At 40.4% G+C, this 22,788-nt stretch overlaps 1 protein-coding gene across 1 annotated transcript in view; it reads left to right on the top strand.

Annotated features, from left to right (window-relative positions):
- The window catches only part of LOC117499425 (ankyrin-3-like), a 96,942-nt gene that overhangs the window by 26,907 nt on the left and 47,247 nt on the right, over positions 1-22,788 (top strand). Inside the window, exons 2-15 of the mRNA XM_034151797.1 lie at positions 6,834-6,935; positions 7,361-7,459; positions 9,246-9,344; positions 10,174-10,272; positions 11,787-11,972; positions 15,089-15,187; positions 16,557-16,655; positions 16,974-17,072; positions 17,554-17,751; positions 18,537-18,635; positions 18,791-18,889; positions 19,403-19,501; positions 19,609-19,806; positions 21,594-21,692. Coding sequence (XP_034007688.1) covers positions 6,834-6,935; positions 7,361-7,459; positions 9,246-9,344; positions 10,174-10,272; positions 11,787-11,972; positions 15,089-15,187; positions 16,557-16,655; positions 16,974-17,072; positions 17,554-17,751; positions 18,537-18,635; positions 18,791-18,889; positions 19,403-19,501; positions 19,609-19,806; positions 21,594-21,692 — 1,674 coding nt within the window. The remainder of the gene's footprint in view (positions 1-6,833; positions 6,936-7,360; positions 7,460-9,245; positions 9,345-10,173; positions 10,273-11,786; positions 11,973-15,088; positions 15,188-16,556; positions 16,656-16,973; positions 17,073-17,553; positions 17,752-18,536; positions 18,636-18,790; positions 18,890-19,402; positions 19,502-19,608; positions 19,807-21,593; positions 21,693-22,788) is intronic.

Raw genomic sequence — 22,788 nt, forward strand, 5'->3', positions numbered from 1 at the left:
CTTATCGACCAGACAGAGGAAGGAGCTGTTGTATCCGCTCACATTTGTTGGTGGGATCTTTCTTTACCTGAGCCAATGGCACCTTTCTGATTCCTCTGAGTGGGATGGATGCCTATGAGGTTAAGATAAGGATAAGTGACTGAGGACTGGTTGGCTGTGGGGAACACTCAGTGCTCAGATTTCACTCCTCTTCATACAGAGGAGGGGGAGAAAGTGAACATGGCTGTGGAAGAGGGTGTTGTCTTCCTAACACAAGTGAGTAGTGGATTTATTCTCACGTTTGTAACAGGGTTATTTAATTCTGAAAAGTTAGAGATGTGTTGTGATTTGATATTATCCTACAAACGAGTGTTATTGAGGTTTTGAGTTCAGTGGTGCACCAAACTACGAGAGTGACCTAGTCTCGTTTCATTCATTATGACTGCATGGGTGTGTGTGATCATGGAAAGCTGATGTGGTGCAGTCAGATGAAAAGTCAAATGTGTGTTTGTTTATAACATGCAGGTGTTTTTCAGCAAACATGAGGGGGTGTACAGTAGAAATTGAGTTACACATGCACCTGCAGTTTAAATTGAGGTTTGTGTTAATGATTTTGCAAGTTACCCTTTTAATCAGTATCAGCTTTATTGGCCACATGACAAACACATATTTCACTCAATCTTTTGTTTGCTCAGAGTGCTGTATAAATAGAAATGCAGCTTAAAAAAACAAGGACAACAAAGCTGAAAAAAGAGTACACATTAAGCCAATGTTTACATACAAGTAGGTTAAAAAAGAGAAATATAGTATAGCCTATAAATGAATACGGAAAAAAACATATTTCTTTAAATCAGACTGTTTTTTGAAAATTGAAATTAAAGCACTAGTTTGAGATTTTGGGAAATATGTTTATTTGCTTTCGTTGGCATGGAAATACAGCTAGACTCATTTTTTGCACATAGCCATGCCAGCGGTTTCTCTCTGTTTTACAGTTACTATGCTTAGGGCAAAGCTAACTAACTGCCTCCTTCTGCTTCATCTATTTTCTCATTTGACTTAGCATGAGAGCGAATAAACGTATTTCCTTCAGACCTTCCTTAAGGTGTAAGCAGGTCTTGTTTGGAGTGGTTTATAGGAATTCTCTGGCCAGTATCTTAAAGAGGTTTCGGTTCACAATCATTTCTCCTGGCCATTAGAGGACATGACACATTGACCGCCTTTCTCGTCTTTGCAGCTCTTCATGAAATGTGTGGTGCTTTCCATCAGCATCACTACAATATAGAGACTGTTCCGGCGTTTTGACCGCATAGTATGATGTTTAAAGTCACATGGCAGCTGTGCACTAATATAAGTTTTAACATTTTAAATCTGAGGCAGTGAAATGTATAGATTCTGGGTATAGACAACCATTCATTATGTTGCCAATAATGTGCTTTACTTCCATTCCTCTTAAAGCCTCAATAATGATTTTCTGGTGACAGCAAAATGGGGGCATTGATCCAGCAATAGGGTTGCTATATTTAGCCCTGAGAAAAAGACAGAAACTATGAATTAGGAGAGAATGGTTTGAGATAGGGCTGTGCGATTATGGCAAAAATCATAATCACGGTTATTTGGGTCAATAATTGATATCACGATTATTAAATACGATTATTCATTGACTTTGAAAAAATCAATTTATTTAACTTTAAAACAAATACAAATAATAATTTGAACAGTATCTTTTTAACTGTTGATTACCCTGAACGTATAATTCAACTGAAAAACCAATACAAAAATAAATAAAATAAATAATACATTTAAATAAATAATATCAAAATAATAAATACCAATAAACAAGATCAACAAATATTTTGGAGCGCACTTCCCCAAGCTACTAAACATATATAAATATGATAAATACAAATAAATGAGACCAAAATTAATTAGATCAAATATGTTGCAGTGCACTGTCACAATAATTGTTTTTTTCGATGATGTTGTTTTCGTAATTGTGGCAGGCCAAAATCGTAATTGCGATTAAAATACGATTAATTGCACAGCCCTAGTTTGAGAAGTTTGACGACCCAGTGATGGGAGAGATGAATGTGGATGTTGGTGGCGGGGTGGGTGAGGTTGATTGGCACTGTTGGTGTTTTGGGATGCCCCTAGCTTTGTGCTAGCTGTGGAGCTCTGTGTGTTTTGTGCTGTCAGGAGAGAAGGGGATAAAGTCAAACAATAGAGCCCAGACAACCACAGCCTACAGCAATGACATCAACATGTTGTTTTGGTTTGTGTGTACATATTATTCATGCATATGTTGTAGGTAAACTCTGTCCTAAAGTGTGTGCAGGCATGTATGTGTTGATGCATTTCTTCTTATATATGTGCATCCTTCTTAATGCTGCCAGTTTCTGCTTTGTTGCATGGTCAAGTGCCAAAGTGACTCAGAAAACATTGCCACTATCCAACTAGACTATCACTGTTGATGTGATAAGGAGGAGGTGTGCCAAGTATAGATTCAACAGGAATACATCCAAAGGCTCTGCAGCTCCAAACACCATGCCTAGACTCAAGGAACCAAAGGAACCACCAAAAAAAAACGACTGCCCAGCTATTTTTCTATTTTGAATTTTGCAGATAGTATACAAAAAATCCATATACTTTACCAATTTATCATAAAAAGTAGTAATACATGCGTGCATCGTCGGACATCAAACTATAACTTTAGGATGATACTGCAAATACACCTTTAACAGAAGGAAACCAATTCATTATGACTTTAGTTTGGTCCTTTTAATGCTAAAGGTGTGCAGCTGCAAGTAGCTTCTTGGACATTGACTTCCTTAACAGCCCCGGCAAAAAATGAAGGTTGTTGTTATTTGGTATGCATTCTACATTGTGTGAGGATGCTTACTGACTTACTTGCACTCCAACTAACTGCTATTTACATTATCCATTAATCTGAGTATTGCTAGGTCTCTTATTGTCAGAAAATAGTGGAACATTTTCATCCCAGTTTCTCCAAGGTCTTTGAGTGTCTTGTTTGTCAGTCCAAAACCTGCGGCTATTCACTTTCATATCGTGAAATTCTGAGAAAAGCAGAAACATCTCATACACAAGAATCCTAAAACAGCATTGAGATTTGACCAGGTTCTTCATCTTCTAACATTACACTTTTAAAGAGCATCTGCAGAAACCAGTCGGTGACCAGAGGGCATTTTTAATTAGAACTGAGATAGTTAATTGTCATCTTTAACAGCAACTTACCCGGAAATTAGATGCTTTTTTGACTTTGTAAGACTGTAATTGGGAATACTAAATTCGCAGCTTTTCCAGTTAACACGTGTCAGATTCTCTCTCCCTCTCTCTCTCATCCTTTCCCTTCTATATAACATTAGATTAATGCTTTCCTTCAGGCTTAACCTAGTCTTTAATGGCCCCATTTTCTTTGAACCTCTGAACTGTGGAGGCTTAATGATATTTCTTTTACTAATCTCTCGCCCCGTCCTGTGCAACGCTTCATTCACAAAGACTTCAGGACCCCTCATGTTGGACGTAGAGGCGATGTAGATGGCGGGTTGGACATGTCGGTCACTGGTTTCCTCTGCGGGCATTAAGGGATAAACTTGACGAGAGCAATGAATAGTGACTTATGAAGACTAGTTAATCTGTTGACACTTAAGCTTGGGCGGATGCAGACGGAGAAGCAAAGAGCTCTATGTGTGATGTAAACATTATTGCAGGAAAGGAACCTATGTACACAAAATATAAACTTTAAGATGCTCTTGGACCTCTATATTATATATATTTTTATTGTGTCTTTGAGTTGTCCATCAATCCATACTTATGTCTCATTCTTGAGAACACAATATCTCAGAAATTGGTCAAAGGTCAAGGTCACTGTGACATAAGAAACAAGTGTGACATACACTGACAATATCATTCAAATATCTAATAGGATAAAATTATGATATTTTGGACATAAATGATGTAAACTGCAACTTTACCAGGCAGTACATGTAGTTACAGATGTATTGCACCTATTTCTAAAGTCAGTGCTTGTATGTTTAAGTTAATTCTCTTTTTTGGATTAAATTATTTAAAAACAACAGTTAAACATGTCATGTTTGACTCGTATGATATTTGATGAAGTATTAAAGTATTTGTCATGCATGCTGCCTGTTCACAGCAGTGTGACGCACTTGTGTATTTCCATGTCCGAGGTTTAAGAGCGGTAAAGCATCTGGTGACACTCAACAAAGCCTGAGAGTCGCAGGACACACAGGCAGGCTACACACAGCGTCACACACACATGAGGGTTATGTCATAAACAGGGCAAATGTTCTACCGGCATGCAGACGCACACATGCTGCACATATATTGTTATATGTGTGGAGAGAATTTGACTTCAATAATTGATGATGAAGCTAGAACTAAGGCTGATATTCTGAAGTTGTGCAACTGGCTTTTGTTCTTTTAAAGTGTTGAAGACATTCATGAAAATTGATTCATACGGTGCACTTTTATAAATAACAACTGTTGGCTCATACATACAATAAGATAACACATATTTAGTAGATAAATATCAACATTTAAAGTGCACATACTGTAACAAAGAAGAAAGAAGAAAGAAGGTACAGTGAATATCCATGTGAAAGTGTACGTGGACTTTTTAAAACATCTTAATTTTATGAAGTTCTTTGATAAAGAATGCTGCTTATAATATATGAAGATAGGCTTTATTCTGTATATTTGAACAGAAACCAGGGGATGTTTTACTTAATGTCTTAACTCCTCTTATTACTGTCCTGGCAAAGTTAAACACAGTAGAAAAGCTGGTGTAAACTTTGAAGTTAATGTCAACTTTTAAAGAGAGCGTGTATGAAGTTTATTTTAAGGGAATGACCGCCTGATCTCGCTCAGTTTATATTCTGTTGTTGCTCGCACGGTTTCTCACCATAAATACGCTGTTTAATTCCTAAAAAGCATCTATTATAAACAAAAGTCACTATGATTCATGCCTACTGTACATACTTTGTAGACTTTAGTGGGAAAAGTAAAAATCATCTTAGAATAAGTGCAGAGCGTTTACTTCAGTGACGCTGTTGAGGTAGGACAGTGTGATGACAGAGAGCTGCTGGCTTTCGACTGGACGGGAGCCAGAGTGTTTTCACAGGTCAACATGAAGGTTGATTCTGACTGACCATGAATAACAAGTCATGAAGAAACTGGTCTGTTCATTCTGTTGATTTACAATATATCTGTGTATGATATTTACATGATGATCAGATTGTTTGGCTTGCTGTCAATTACGTTTGTACTAGATTGTGTTTCTTTTATTCAACATGTCAACAAACAGAAAAGATAGTCACTGTTCTTGATGTTATCGTCCAAAATAACAACACAATCTCATCCACAAGCCGAATAATCCTCATGGTTCAGGCTCTGTGACAGCGTGTGTTGTATCATGACTTTTCTCAAGGCCACAAGAACATAGATACCATCAGTGGTTCAGAGCTATCTAATGTTCTCTGGGGGGTCGAGGGTATGGAAAAAGGAAGGATAAATAGATGTGGCTGATATGAACTCAAGCTTGATGGTTTCTTGTAATCAGGAAATGACCAGTTTCCAGTTAAAGCTGTTTCATCTTCCATTATTTTTGTTTGTGCATGAGCACCCGTAGACACACACATTTCCCTCTCACGGTGGAACTATCTGCTGCTGGATGTCTCGTTCACTCACATTCTGGCTTTGGGTCAGATCCCTCTGTGTTTGTCAGAGTTATTTCTGGCCGAGGGGGAGGCGGGAGTACAATGTTGGATAACCGCTCTTACCGTTTGTCCCTGTCGACTTTTATCCTACAGTAAGTGTCTCTGGACGCGAGGCTAAATTTAGCAGGTCTGGGCTTTTGATAATTCAGGGGAATTTGGGGTTGTTGAGCCTCTGTTATGAAGCAACATATCACAGCTTCTCTCCCGCCTGCTCTCTGCAGCTCAAGTGCTGAGTTTAACAAAAAAGCTCTTTGCAAGGCTGTACGAAGAAAGATGACAAAATGTGCCGAGTGTGCTGTGTGTCATTTCATGTCAAACCAAATGTCCTCGGAGCTAACATGCACCCGTAAAGAAACACAACCTCCCTCTCTCTCTTCTTCTCTTTTTAGCTTTCTCCATCTCTTTGTCTGCCCTCATCTTCTTTCAATCCCCTCTGCACGCTTTCACCTCGTCTCACGCACACGCACATACACACGCACATGCACCCCACATTTGTTATAGAGGCAATAACACGCTTGCATCATCATTTTTTCTTTTGTGCAAAGCCCTATTTCTGTAGTGATGTAAAGGACATCCAAGCAGAATGGAGAGCGCTCTGCTGCTGGTAGCACGGCGACACTCTCACCACTGCTTTACTGGTGGACTCAGATGAAGTCTCTGAGGCAGCTGCGTCGACCACCCGGTGACTGAACTTCCTACCTTTGGGAATCACAGACATTTGGATTTACTAAAGCTGGAATAACAGACCAACGGGATCCGGTCCATGACGGAGGATGACGTGAATTGTCGGCGCAATGTGCTGTGGCTCTGCTGGTTTTCCCACAGATTTACTTTTTGAGATGTTGTGTTGTTTTGAGACACCAATGGATTTATGGTCGCTTTATCGATTTTACAATGGAGCAACTGTGTGTGTGGATTGTGGCTTTGTTCTTTCCCCTGTTACAATGTTTTGTGGATATCTGAGCAATTATGACAGAGTTATATCTGGTAATATTTTTGCGTTTGTATTGGCTTTATTCTCACACGTTCCTGATCGTAACAGCTTCATGCAGATAAGCATGTCTGACATACTCACCTCGTCTCTCTTTCTCTTTTCTCCAGTCTGACAGCAATGCAAGTTACCTACGAGCTGCCCGGGCAGGGAACCTTGAAAAGGTCCTTGACTACCTCAAGACAGGTGTTGAGATTAACATTTGCAATCAGGTATGTCTTTAGATGCTCTTATTAAGAAACCAAAAATCCTATGTGAGCGCTTTAACTTCTCGGGTTTAAAGAAGAATATTATGTTATTATTTTCTGCACTTTTATGCTTGTGAGTGTGTGTATAGCTATCGTTATGTGATTGTATGTAAGTGGGAATGTCTGTTTACTTGCACAATCTTGCTGCTTCTGTATGATACGTCGCTGTACAAATGCATTTTAGTTTAATAGACCCCTCTACACACATAAACATGCTGCTGCATCAGCTGCTTTTCAAATGTGGGGCTCAACTGAGCAGGCGGGATCATCCTCTACATGGAATATTTTATGATTTTTAACCCATCTTTTAAGCACAAGTAAACATTTCCTCACAGTGTATCCTAGTGCATGAGCTACAGACACTCCACTAAATGTGTTTTTTTTCTCAGAATGGTTTGAACGCTCTTCATCTAGCCTCCAAAGAGGGGCATGTTGAGGTAGTCGCTGAGCTGCTGAAGCTGGAAGCTGCTGTGGATGCGGCCACGAAGGTAAGACCAACCCCCCCCCTCACCTAACACATTTTAGCTCATGTTATGGAGGACTGTATTTGTATCCAGCACAGAACATGGCTGCACTCTGGGATCAAACAGCATGCAGCTACAGTACAACTACTAAGTTGGTAGCCTTCGTTTAAGGTTTATCATTGGATCAATATGTAATGGTCCCTAAGGGGCCTGCTACTTGAATGTTAATGTCTGAATTAAGCTAAAATGCCTTCAACAGTAGAATGCATTCATTTGAAATATATCTAATACAGACAAAAGTATACAAATCAGCAAATGTGTAATATTGTATGTACTGTAAAATCTGAATTATAGTATATTTCTTCAGTGGAGGGTCTCCTCCTTTGATGCGTCTGTACTCCGCTGCTAAAAGGAGTTGAAAACATTATTCAGATATGAGCCCAGGAGGCGTTCACTCCCATTTAGTCGTCTGGTTCAGCCCCTCTGCCTCAGGCCACATGCCTAGTGCTGACATAAACAGAGAACACAATGAAATATTCAAGATCAGGGATTAAATCTCCCCAATTAAAGCCTCTCTCTCTATTGTGACCCTGAGGATGCTGAGGGATTAGTTTGAGATTTTGGGAATCCAGTGCCTCCGCCTTTACGCCTATCAATTCACTGTTTTATGTAGCCGATGGAGACAATTAGGACGGGTACATAGATTTAGAAACACAGTGTGTTACATTTAGGCTATGTGGGTTTTTAATACTAAACTGAATTGTATGCCCCTCTATTACTATGCTGCTCTTGTTGTGGCATTGTCCTCAGTTCATTAGCCCTTTAGCAGCTTTATAACAAACGCTGCTCTCGTGACGCGTACCATGTTAAGACTGTCAGAGAGAATCTCTTTCAACTCTTTTTAAAAGCTTTTGGGGCTGAAGAGTGTGTTGTTTTACTGGATTGCAATATATTTGTGGAGCTTTTTCATTGTGTGTGTTCAGAGAATCATGGTGCATTCTGGGTTATGATTTCTACAGTGAATAGAGTGCTCAGGTCTTGCAAGTTGTTGGGAGAATGTTATGCTTTTACTATTTAACCAATAGCATCACCTTTGCCTACACTTAAAGGGTGTGAAAAGATGACTTAGATTGCCTAGTACAGGAAGATTATTCCAATCAAAGGAACTTTAAACCTTAAGATTTTCTTGATTATTGACTTAGAGACTCAAGCATTGCAGAAGAATAAAGCTGTTTCAATTGTTTCAATTGATTATAACAGGAGATAATAAACTCATAGTATAAAGTTGTACTAAGAAAAGTCTTAAATCTCAGTAAAGTACAAGCGCTTTTCTTTAGCTACAGTTTAACAGTCTTTTAAGTGTCTTTTAATCCACCTTGTGCCTGAACAGATATGGTTTCCTTGCTACAGTTTACAGTGCATGTGACAGGTGATCCCTATTGAACAACAACACTTAATAACAGAGCCCAGTATATGCTGAGGGTTGAACCTGCCTTAACAAGGTTCAGTACTTGTTCATAAAATGCCTCCTGTAGTTATATTTATGGCAGCGGCTTGGCGAGAGCTCATTTATGTGCAGGACGCGGGGCATCGGAAGTGACACATTGTTGGCAGAGCAGGGAGATGCCAGAGCTGGAACACCAACGATACAAAAGTCTGCTCAGGGGCGTGAGGGGATTCATGGGGCACTTAGATACTGAAATGAATACATACAGACTATAGCGGTAAACAGTGACGCACGCTAGCAATATGATTGGACAGGTGCGGCAGAGCTTAACACACATTCCTGTGGTTGTTCCCTGTTATCCAGAAAGGAAACACTGCTCTGCACATAGCTTCGCTTGCCGGACAAACGGAAGTCGTCAAAGAGCTGGTCACAAATGGAGCCAATGTCAACTCACAATCTCAGGTAGGACACACACACACACACACACACACACACACACACACACACACACACACACACACACACACACACACACACACACAATGTCAAAGTCAAAGTGACAGCAAGGTCCTGTTGGTCTGAAATAACCTGAATGTAACTACAGCGCTGCGATGCATACACTTGTTTGAGTGATACTGTATCATGGAGTCACTGACGCTGAGGGGAATCACTCAGTGGAAAGATCCTCTCTGAAACAATCTGGCATCACGCCAACTAGGCCTCTCAGGAAACTGATGTCCTTGCATTTTACATTTAACTCTCTCAGATCAAAGTGAGAGGATAGATTTCAAGCACCTCCTTTCTCTCTGGTCTTATCAAACCACGAAACAGCCAATAGAGATGTAACAGCAACTTGGGCTGCAACATAAGATTATTTTCATTTTCGTTTAATGTATGTTTTGTAAAGATGACTTGTTTGGTCTTTAAAATGTAAGAAAATAGTGAAAATGTCCTCAAGGTGATGATGTTCCTAAATGTCTTGTTTGGAAAGTCAAAACCCAAGCATATTCAGTTTGATATCATATAAAACAGAGAAAAACATAAGCGATGTATTTTTAACAGCATAATTGGTCCTTTTTACACTTAATTGAATATCACAATAGGTGGATCATTTCCCTGTCTATTGACAAAATGATACAATTGTCAATAAGATATATTTTTTTCCAATGTGGAAAAATACACCCAACATCTGAATTTACAACAAAAAAATGTATCCATTTGTAGTATGAATAGCAGCAAAGTGAAATGTAAGCCTGTTTGTAAATGTGCGTTGTGTCCATGTGTTCTGCAGAATGGCTTCACTCCCCTGTACATGGCCGCCCAGGAGAATCACCTGGAGGTGGTTCGCTTCCTTCTGGAGAACAGCGCCAGCCAGAGTATGGCCACTGAGGTACTGTACAAGTGTGTTATTGTGTGTACATTTGTAAGTCTTGTGTCCACCTCACTACGGGTACAGTATGTCTCCATGCATTCTCTTCGGTCATGTGTGGTCTTTACATCTGTTGTACTAACCACCTCCATCTCCTCCTCTCTTCCTCTCTGTTTCCTCCCGTTTCTCCTTCACTGTCCTGTCTCTGTGTCCTTTCTGTCTCACATTCTCTCTCTGTCTGCCTCTCTGTCTTCACACTGTCCTCTTCTGCCTGTCCCTTCTCCTCCTCCCCTCCTCCCTCCTCATCTCCTCATGAGGGACTAGCAGAGCTCCATTGATTGGTAGTGTATGGTGGAGGAGGCAGAGTGACCTTGAGTGGGTCACAGATGAGGTCCGCTCCGCTCGCTGCCTCTCCTCCACGTTCTGCTGCTGCCGCTGTTACTGCCCTGATTTACGTTGCTCAGCCTGTGGAACCCATACTTATCAGTCTCCACACGTACACACACACAAAGCACGTGCACATAAGGAAATAAAGCTGATGGAGCTAATGGAATAGCCTGTCTTCAGTCCACTGGTTTACATGTATGGGCTACATGGTTAAATACAAACGCCCTTCAGGACAAGCATTCACATACACATAGAATAGGCTTGCACACACACTGATGTGCACACTATTTATATGAACATGATATATAACTGCATGCACATACACAAACATATCTGCACACACACACACATTGAAGTGTGCAGTGCTGTGGCAGGGAGCTTTTAGCTGAATTATGCATCATAAGAGTATTGTGAGTAGGAGATAGACGTGAGAGTTTTCAGCCCATCATCTCATTATGTAACTTACATTAGGGGCCTGTATGGATAGGAGGCCTGAGAACATACAGAATGTGTACAGTAATCTCTACATCTGTTTGGGCTATTAAGGGATGATTTACTGTCCTAAACTCTCCAAGGAGGTCAGACTGTGTTAATGTTGAACTCCTTAGTTTCTATTTTAAGTTCAAATATGCCCCTAGAGTACCCAAAATAACTTTTTTAAACTGAAACTAAGGATTTGAAAAACTAACCTCCAGTTACAATCATAAAGTCATGTCTCATGTGTTTCTGGAAAAAATAACACACAAAAGAAGGGGCATATTAATGTTGCCCTGTTTTTCCTAATTAGTTTTTCCTATAGTGACACAATTAACCAAATTATCTGTTTCTTGTTCCCAGACTTACCATTTGAACAACATAAAAGATGTGTCTTATATGACACAGGGAAAAGCCTACATATATCCATTATACATTTTTTAAAACGTCTTAAGGTCTCAGAGGTCTTGCATCGCTTTCCTCAATGCCTGCAGCACAATAATAATTCAGCTAAATGTAATATTGGAGCCCCATCTCTCCATGACCCTGCTCCGAACCTGCCCACATCATCCATCCAGTCACACCATCTCATATCAGCTCCGTCACCAGTAATGTGTTCCTGCGCCGCTGCAGCCCATAGTGACTTTTCTCTCTCTCTTTCTCCTCACACGCAGGACGGCTTTACTCCTCTGGCGGTGGCCCTCCAGCAGGGCCATGACCAGGTGGTCTCCCTGCTGCTGGAGAACGATACAAAGGGCAAGGTACGACTCCCTGCCCTGCACATCGCTGCCCGCAAGGATGACACCAAGGCCGCGGCCCTGCTCCTGCAGAACGACCACAACGCAGACGTCGAGTCCAAGGTGAGTGCTGATCAACACCATGATCTTTAGTTGGTGATAGAAAAATGTCACTCGTCACTGGCTTGAGCTTCAATATCAGGATACATGTATTTATTATCCTTGCAAGAATGGAAGTAGTCATCACATACAGAGCATATGGTACAACATGCTCTGTATGTGATGACTACTTCCATTCATGTATCCTGATATTGAAGCTCAAGCCGGTGACGAGGGATATTTTTCTAACAGTTGGTAACGTTTTTTTTTTTTATCTCTTGGTTGTTTAATTGTTTCTTTGATTATTGATCCTTTTGTTTTTTATGTCAGTTTTCCTTTCTTGCTGCTTTTTTCTCTTCTTTCTTGGTTGAATTTGCTTTTAATGTTCTTTTGGCAGAAAGGGGAAAGAAGCAGAAGCACATTTAAGATAAGATAAGATAAGATGGACCTTTATTAGGTGAAATGCAGTTGTTTAAACAGCAACAGGGTCAGATTGAAAAACAGGACAGCACAGATTCACACAAGATTAAAGATTAATACAATTAAAGATACAATTCAATATAAAATTGAAATGATATACAGTTAAGTAACTTTAAAAATAAGAAATGAATTAAATGAACATACATATTTGGGTCATATATACATATTACATTTGTGTATTTAATCACATTATTTAACAAGGAGATCACCAGAATATGTGAATGTACTGTATGATCGTGCTGGAGGAGAATTTTAGTGTCTCAAATCTTGTCACTTCAACATGAAGCACATGTGAAAATAACGGAGCGTCCACACAGCAGCGTTAAAAGAATCTCGGAGGTGGGCGTATCTGAAGCTTGGGGATTTTTTGCGAGCAACGCACCAACAACCAATCACATGAATTTCCCGCCCCCGACATACGAAGCAAAAAAGCCCGAAGTAAACTGGATATAAACTCCCCAAACAGGCGAAAACCTACCACTGTCTCTGCCACCTCCCTCCATGCCTGGCTCCTCCAGTTTGTATCCCGGTAGGTAAATAGGGACTGGTCATAAAGCACCGGGTGATTCCCTACCGCTAATTTCTCCTCCATTTTTTGGAATATGAGGAAATGACCTGCGGTATGTCTCTCCCAGCTTACACGCGGTTTTGATTGGCTAGAGCTTGAACGGTCAGATTTGCATACACGGGATTTGATTGGCTGACGCTTCCACCTCAGCTTCAAAAGTTGAACATTGCTCAACTTTGAATCCTGAAAATCCTGAAAATCTCCGCTCTGCTGCCCACAATGCAGTTTGGCGAAAAGTGAGGCAAAGTGACGTCACCCCATTCAAAGTGAATGGGCAGAAGCGTTTCAAGATTTTTTTAACGCTGCTGTGTGGACGCTCCGTAACCTTTAACTATAACTCATTTTGTGCTGAGCTCCTTCTCCCCTCACTCTGCTCCTCCACTTCTTGTCAGTGGAGGCCTTTTTCTGTTTTTTGCTCACTAACTGCTCATTCTCTCCTCTCTTGGCTCACTCTGTAGATGATGGTGAATAGAACAACAGAGGTACTCCTCTACTCTGTACATTACCTAGTTTCTCCATTGCAGTTCATAAAAACTCTGAAATACCAAACAAACACCTCAGTGCCCCTGAATGGATGCACTCGTGTTTCTGCAGCCCTTTGTCACTTCCTGTTTCCTCATCTTCCTCTACATTTATCATTCATGTAGTTGATATTGCTAGTCATAGAGAAAGTCAGAGTAAAAGCATGTTTTACTAAAACTGATATAGTAGATCCTGAGGCTGGAGGCTTGGGGTTATCAAGGTTTTCTAATGGTTTCATGGAAAATTCATTTTGACTGTTGACAAAATGTCGTCCTAATGTGACCTAACACAGTCTTTCCATGAAACTGATTAACATGATAACTGGTGTTAGCATGAAAAGTGGTTATCATTCATTGAAAAGCAGCGGTTTGTCCATTACCTGCATGGCAACCAAATCCCCATGAAGCTGTAAAGAACCCAGCCTCCTAGCAGCAGGACAGTTAGTCTGATTAGTTTTACTATCCTGTATTGATTTTAGTTGTTCTAATCCTACACCCTTACACCTAAAGCATTGTGCATGGGACCAAAGCAACAAGCTACCTCAACACTGCTTCTATGGTAACACTGGGCTCTTCGTCACACCAAAGTCAAGCGGCCTCCTCCTGAGTGCGCCTGTTTTGGTTGGCATTGTTTCTGGCTTTGGCAGGCGGGCCAGCTATCTGCTATGATTCATCCAAAAATGGCTTTGTTGATCTGAGGCTCCTGCATCGTGGTACACAGATTTGCATAATACTCTGAACGATGGAAGATGGATTTTGGTCCACAGATTGACTATAAGGAACAGGAATTTGTGTGGTTCCTTTTAATGTTTGGGGACCTTTATGTTCTGTTATGCTTGTATAAAATACCTTCTGAAATTATTCAAAGCTGTAGGGTTTCTCATGGGTTCTTTTGGACACCAGATATCAGCAGAGATACACATGTCCGAGCACCTGCTCTCCGGATTATTGCTTATTTGCATTTGGGATGCCGATGATTAGATAGCTTAATGTGAGACTCATTCACTCATTGGACAGATTGTTTCCAGTGTCCTTGTATTGCTTTGACAGCTGTTGGTCGCTAAGCTAGGGGTTTTGCTGGGAAATTACTTTCATTTGGGATGAGTGGACATTAGGTTCATTTGCAGGACACTTTTTACCTAAAAAAGGATCAGGATGTTGTAATTGAGATGAGACAGATTACCGGTAAATATCATCTGTCAAACTGGAGTTATTGATTGACACTCAAGCTTAACTTTACTTTACCGGGTGTAACGGTGTAATGAGTTGTTTTTCAGTATAGTGAAAGCACATAGAAGCTCCTTTGGTGTCTGAAACTGAAACCCCTCTAGTTGTCAGCATACTATTGGCCCCATGTTTGATGCTTCGATAAAAGGACTTTCTCTGCCACTGTGAGAAAAAGTCAAGTGTCCGTGTAACAGTGTGTCCTCGTCTGTGTGTCGACCTTAGGACTGTGTAGGCTGATGTAAAGCTCAAGGTGTCCACTGTTCATGTGTTTTATAGTTTTTAATGTAATGCGTGTGCTTGTCTGTTTCTATGTGTGTCTTGTACGCGTTTTTTCCAATCCTCAGAGTGGTTTCACCCCCCTCCACATCGCGGCTCACTACGGCAACATTAATGTGGCCACGCTCCTGCTGAACAGAGGAGCTGCTGTAGACTTCATGGCTCGGGTGAGTTTATTCTGCCCTCTGCTGTTTGGGAGGGGAATGACCAACATTTAAGGTAAACAAGAGCGGAGGTGTTGATAGTATAATGCTATTTTATGCTGAACACAATAATCATACTCAGCTGTGAAACACTGGTCTGGTTCAGTTCAGGTTTCCATTTATTATTCAGCCTACTGAGATGTATAGGCCAGTTGCAGCACATTGCATGAAACACATTCATTGTGTCTTACCTTGCATATACAGGAATTGATAAAGGCATCTCTGTCTATTTCAGTGGGAGATAATGAGATAAAGAATACTGGATTTTCAAACTGGGCAATTTAAACTAGAAGAAGTAGACATTTTTTATATTTATATTTTCGATTCTGGACTGGAAAATGTGTTAAAGATGGATGTGTTAAATCAACGTCAGATAGACTATGAAAATGGTTCAGGATATTTATATATATAAAGACATTGGTTTAATGAGAAAGACTTGGCTAATTTGTATTTTAAAATGGAATTGATTTTAAAGCTGTTTTATATACTTAATAATGATGCTGAACTACAAGGTGCTTGATTGATTAATTGACTGTATATAATTGTCCGACAGCACCCTTATAGAGGCAAAAACGTTTAGTGAATAAAACATGGCTTGCTAAAAAGGATGTGTGATATTTTTTAATTCGGGTGTCCTCAAAGCTCTGCAGCAGTCTGCAGCGCGCTGTGTGTTTTTTCTCAAACCTACACACTGTAAACAACGCCAACTTAAAAGAGGCAACATTATCATTTAGTTCAAGTAGGCATGGGAAAACAAATCCCCTACTGTCCAGCAGTGTAATTGTTACACAAGCTGATATCCCTCTGTGTTCATAATAGGTGCACCACTCTACAAGGCTGCTGTCTCACTTTAAACAAATGTTTGGATTATATTCAGTAGAGTAGTATTACTTTTCATTTCCTGTGATAGCAACATTGTAATGGAATAATAGGTGCCATTAAAAAAAAATGGCTTCTTTCCTCAGTAGACTAACCAGATTCAGCAGTGGCCCGTAATTTGTTAGCTAGTGTGTCGAAGGGGTGTTAGTGTTTGTGCTGCTTTTTGACACTGATTACCGGTTAGATCAAAAGAGGAATGCTACAGCAGTGGAGATAAATGGTATTATACAACGGAGCTGTTGATAATAAAATACTATATCTTCTAAATTAGGAGATTGCAGGGTTTGTTTAAGAACTAGAAATTAAGCCATTACAACGTGTTATATCTAATAAATTAATTACATTTAATTGTTTACTTTTAAATGGGCGTGCATAATGTTAGCTTTTGTATACACAATAAAGCACTGCTGCTAATTTGCTAAATATTAATACCAATTTTCTCCTTTTTGTTTAGAATGACATCATACCGCTTCATGTGGCTTCAAAAAGAGGCAACAGCAACATGCTCAAGTTGTTGCTGGACAGAGGGTCCAAAATTGATGCAAAGACCAAGGTGAGACTGTGGACACAATTCTTTGTTTTTACCCTGGTTGTATTGGATTTAAAACAAAAAAGGCAGTTCATTAGGCAGACTTTTCGTCAGCATGTTAAATTATGTTTCCTAATGCAATGACATTCCTTTTGTGGAATTCAGTCAACAAGTCACCCAAAAGAGCAATTTTTTAAACCATTTAATATGTCCTATGTTTATTATTTGCTCGTTATGCGAGAACTGCTATCCAGATGCATTTTTAAATGTTTGTTGAAAAAGAAGGGATAGGTTTGTTTTGTCTCCTGTGATTTATTCACTCCTGGCTTTCTTCACTTTCAGGACGGTCTGACACCTCTTCACTGTGGGGCGAGGAGCGGGCACGAGCAGATTGTAGAAATCCTGCTGGACCGAGGAGCGCCTTTCCTGTCCAAGACCAAGGTAGCTAATGGGATGATACATTCAGGAGACTCTGTTTAGCTCAGAATAGGAAAGCAAAAGTCACAAACACATGTTTTTCTTTCACTGATTGACACTTAAAACAGGTTATACATTGTTTATAACGTTGTAAATAGCTTTCCTAAGCACTATTTGGCATCTGTTAACCCATCAGAAGGTCATAGGTGTAGCGTTGTCGCATTGTCTGCATAACATCTGTGCGACCTCTCCACAACAGCCGTCGCCGCTGCGTAGCGATTGAACAGTTTGACCGTGCAGGACGACCAGTGTAACAAACTAGACATTGTTGTAATGACCTCGTTATAACAATGCTCCTGTAACAACTTCCTTCAAAGTCTTTCGGTGCCACGCATGGACCGGCCCTAACTTACTGTGTGTGTCTGTCCATCTGTCTATGTGTCCGTCTGGGTGTGTTGTCTGTCTGTCTCTCTCTTTGTCTCGCTCTCTCTCCCCCCCACCATAGAACGGGTTGTCCCCGCTCCACATGGCCACTCAGGGGGACCACCTGAACTGTGTGCAGCTCCTGCTCCAGCACGACGTGCCGGTGGACGACGTCACCAACGACTACCTGACGGCGCTGCATGTTGCTGCCCACTGTGGTCACTACAAGGTGGCCAAGCTCATCGTGGACAAGAAGGCCAACCCCAACGCCAAAGCTCTGGTAGGGAAAAAGTGGTGGAATCAGAATCAGAATACCTTGATTCGTCCCACAGAGGGGAAATGTACAGGGCTGAGGGGCTGAAAGTGAAAAGTGACACTGTCCTATTTGACAAAAGCATTAAGTAGATATAATGTATTATAGAAGTTGTGAGTAAACAGAGAAAAAACACTTCTATCTTTGACTACAAGGTGTGGATAAAAGGTTTTTCTGGATAAAAACAAAAATATAAGCATTTAGTGCAAAATGTTTTGCTTGGCGAAATGAAGGCTCCTTTTATAAGAATCAAGAATCAAATGAATAGAGAAAAGGTGCACGTGAACTTTACCTCATCATTGCAGATTGTGGTTTTGTGTCATGGAGGTATACCATTGTTGTATCATAAAGGATTTTGCTAAAATGTGCCAGCCAAAAGCCTTTCGCTGCACCAATGTTTGAAAAGGACTGATATACAAAGGGGTACAAAGTATCATCAGATTGATACATGAAGCAGAAAAGAGGAACAATTGTGAAACTGGGAATAATCAATCCTGAAGTGTAGATCTGAAACTGACACAGATGCATAAAAAGGGCAAAATGGAGGCGTGGAGGTACTGAAAGGTTTCTCCGTCACCCTTGTGGTTTGCAGCTGATATTTTCTGTACCACCCATTCATTAGCTGGCAGATAATTTGCTTCCCCTTATCAGCCAAATAAAAGCAGCAACAGATGTCTTGTGACTGTGGAGAAGTTCATCCCTTACAGTACAGTATAAACCTTACACTGAGTTTTTTTTCTTTCCATGTGCAGAATGGCTTCACTCCGCTTCACATTGCCTGCAAGAAGAACAGAGTCAAAGTCATGGAGCTGTTGCTAAAACACGGGGCGTCTATCCAGGCTGTCACTGAGGTACTGAGCACTATTCTCTGATGGAATCTGCACGTGGCACCAGAAAGCTTTTCTTTAAAACTGCATTGACCTTTAACTATGCTGACGTGTGTCATTTTATACCTTGTGACCTGCTTTAATAATGTTTGTCTTTGTTTGAACTTGTTTTTCTGCAGTCTGGCCTGACGCCCATCCATGTGGCAGCCTTTATGGGCCATGAGAACATTGTCCACGCACTGACGAACCACGGAGCCTCCCCCAACACCACCAACGTAGTGAGTGGATCATTTGTAATGCACCGTTACATAAAATGCACAAAGAATGTATTTAATAAAGATTACTTAAGCACTTTGAGGACCAGGAAAAGCACTATATAAATCAAATGTATTATTATTATTATTATTATTATTAATAATACATACTTTTTTTAGTTTTCCTTCCCAATTTACTCAAGCTTACAAAAACGTTTCAGAATTGTTCACATTTTTTTATGCTTGTTTTTTCTCACATGGTGTGTCATCATTACACATAACCTTACATTACTCTTGGGCTTTGTCATACTTAAAGGCCACACAAACATTTGATTTATTTGTATTTCTTCGGCACTCTTACAGGAGGTGTTTGACATACAGTACTCATGTCTTTTATTTCCACTTCGGGAAATCTACTGTTGCATTTATATTTTTGTTCATTGTTAATTTTACTAGATTATATGTATTTTGTGTATAAATCCCACATCATTGCATTTGAAAAGCTCTTACTGACAACTGTTCCTGTGTGTCTTCCAGCGAGGAGAGACATCTCTCCACATGGCAGCGCGGGCGGGTCAGGCAGACGTAGTCCGATACCTGCTGAAGAACGGAGCCAAGGTTGAGACCAAGTCCAAGGTTAGAACACCGAGCTACATTATCAATCACCATTCACCAGTCGGGAAGTAAAAAAACAACAAAATGATAAAATACGGGTCCAAAAGTCACTCTCTCCTTCTGCGCAGGATGACCAGACAGCGTTGCACATCTCCAGTCGGCTGGGGAAGGTCGACATCGTCCAGCAGCTGCTGCAGTGCGGCGCCTCGGCCAACGCTGCCACCACCTCAGGCTACACCCCCCTTCACCTGGCCGCCCGCGAAGGACACCAAGATGTTGCTGCCATGCTGCTGGAGCATGGAGCCATGCTCTGCTCCTCAACTAAGGTCAGTCTGATGGAGGGTCTTATTTTGAGCGCATAAAGTCATGGAGTTTATTTCCAATACACACAGAAATCTCAGGACAAACTGATGTGTGAGCTAGGGGAAAGTGAGAAAGAGGTTGACTGTTTGATTAACTGCCCTTTCTCCAAGGACATAAGCAGGTACTTTTTTAATATAATGTCGTCAATTAAAATGTATTTATTTAAGCTGGAGGACTATAAGAACTTGAGTTGTGCTTCAGGAAAGGATTTATTTTTCTTTTTTCACAAAACGATAATAGAAATGTTGTAATGTAATGAACTGTTGGACTACTGCAGCTCTCTTTTTGTTGTCTCAAAAACCAGAGGGATGCACTTTGTGTGCATGATATGAAAATAAAGAAATCAATCAATTTAAAGACCCAAGCAACACTGAAAAGACCATCATCAATATTTCAGTGCTTTGTATCTCCACTAGTGGGCACCAGTTTACAGCCTCGATGGAGACTGTCTTATGATGTTTATCAGTCAGAGATATAATGTTGTGACAAGAGCATTTATAAGACCAATAACCTGCCTGTAACCAGCCTACAAGACTCGAGCATGTTAGCTTCTGTCACATAGAGAATCAAATGAATGCTGGTGTCTATATTCAGGTCAGTGGTAGTAATCGTGTTGGCCCAGTAAGACAATTCTTCTTTCTTTTTTTTTTACCTCAGGAGGGTTTTTTCTATCAAAACGACCCACTGTGGGGGAATGATGTCAGTTTTTGGTGCCGTTTGTTTCACATGTGACTAATTGCACGGATCAAGGTCAAAGAGAGATTTAGCGTAGACTTCATGGAATCGGTCGGTGCACGTGTGTGATAGTATGTTGCTGGGGGCTGTCTTTCAAGGTGACCCCTGTCAGTGGAACAGATTAATGAACGGTAAACCCCATGGTGCCAATGCGCACGCTTTCTCTTTCCCTCTCTCTCTTTCTCAGGCACACACACACACACATAAATATTTTTACATTTTTATAACATTTAAAACAAATCTGTATCAAGCAACCTGTCTTCTCTCACATTACCCTTTAGTCTATATGAATACTAACCAATCAGACAAACTAGGACATGTGTTTCAGGGCATGGACTAGAAGACCCACATTCCTCAGGAAAATATGACCTAATGTCTTTAAATATCTTCAGATACACACAGGAAGAAGCCCAGATTAGCATAATCACATTATACAGCAGCCATTTATAGATCTGAATACGTGAGGAAAAAGGGGTCTTTGGCTCAGTTTCTCAGTGTATCATATAGCTTGTTGTTATTCATTATTTAATCAAGCACAGATAATACTAATTTATAGGTCAAGTTATAAAAAGGTTGATTTAGTGAATTTTGAATAGCTTTAAAAATCTATTAAAGCTTAATTTAAAATGTAGTGTCATATGTCAGATATGACATCTGACATATGACACTACCTTTTAAAGGGAAAACATACTTGTTTACTAAATGTTAAAACATATTTTCATTTTAGGATGAAACAGTTGTTTTGATTTAACTAAATGAGTTGATATAAACCACATTTGGTCCCTTTAAGTAAAACTAAGTATCTGTTACAGTGCTTGTACACATCCTTCATTTCTGAAGGTCTTAGGTAAAAAAACTATGTGAGAAAATATGTTGTTATGAAGAAGAGCTCAACCCCAGGCCTACAAGGTCCTGACATAAAACAACCCAAACATTGACTTCCTGTTTGAATACTTCCTCTCCATCTTCCCACTGTCTTTCATTTTGTTGATATATTTTATTTTGTGTTCAACAGAAAGGGTTCAGTCCGCTGCATGTGGCAGCAAAGTACGGCAAGATGGAGGTGGCCAGTCTCCTCCTGCAGAAGAGAGCTGCTCCTGATGCTGCTGGAAAGGTGAGGTGTCTTTTAAAAAGAAGAAGAAGAAGCCTGGTGCAAAAACACACTCTAGGGAGTCCATCTTGAACTTGACAATAATTCTTAAGAGTGTTTACAGATGTGTTGCTGTTGGAAAACATGAGCTGTCTGAGCAGGGAGGGGCCTGGCACAGAAATCGCTCCACATATTAGTCAGGAGACACTCCTACACAGAGCAGAGAAAATGAAGGCATCAGGAGTATAAAAAGACTACTAAAGTTACAAACAACCAACAACAATGTGTTCCTGGATAAGAGTAAATAGTTCTCAAGTAATCCCTAAAATATCCTGTGAACATAAGAGAGAAGAGCTACGAATACAGCTAATAGGATTATAAAAGATGTTTGTAGAAAGCTACTTTATATAACAAGTAAAAAACACAAGTAGTGGATCACACAGTTAGCGTTTCCAGTGGGATTGGGGCAACACATGTCCAAAATGGCAGTGACAGTGGCCATTTGTCATCCTGCTAGTCTTGTTTACACTTACCCTTATTCAACACATTTTTAGGAGAGTAAACTGTTGTATTATCCAAGCTGCAACAGGACACAGGGGTGGAGGTGATAAGGGGGGTGGGGGGGTGTTGTGAGGTGGAGCGGCAGGTTTAGGACTGATCCCAGGACAACAGAGCCAACAGATGCTTGTGCTGAGAAAACCTTCTGGGTAGATTTGCTTTTATTCCCCTGGTGATGCACTTATTCCACCTCCACATGCAGCCGTGTCCAAACGCATTTGTAAACACATATATTGACGCACTTTGTTAGCTAGTTGTGTGTGTGTGTGTCTGTGCCACCATCTGAGAGCGTTTAGCATAATGGCAGTCAGGTATGATAATGAAGCTTCCACACTGCTCTGTGGTGTCCTACTATCAGTCCAAAAAAACAGCTAAATCAGACCTTTACTTTGGTTTAAGTTAGTTTTGTTTTGTTGAAAAATGAGAAAAGACAACATAACTTAATTTGATTTCTTCAGGTTTTTACCCAAAATATGATTTAAGTTTCACATCTCTCCAGGTAACATCACAACAGCTCATGAGATTATCAGGATATATTCTGCTCACTCTTTCAGAGTAAATT

The sequence above is a fragment of the Trematomus bernacchii genome, unplaced genomic scaffold (assembly GCF_902827165.1).
Source record: "Trematomus bernacchii unplaced genomic scaffold, fTreBer1.1, whole genome shotgun sequence".
NCBI lineage: Eukaryota > Metazoa > Chordata > Actinopteri > Perciformes > Nototheniidae > Trematomus > Trematomus bernacchii.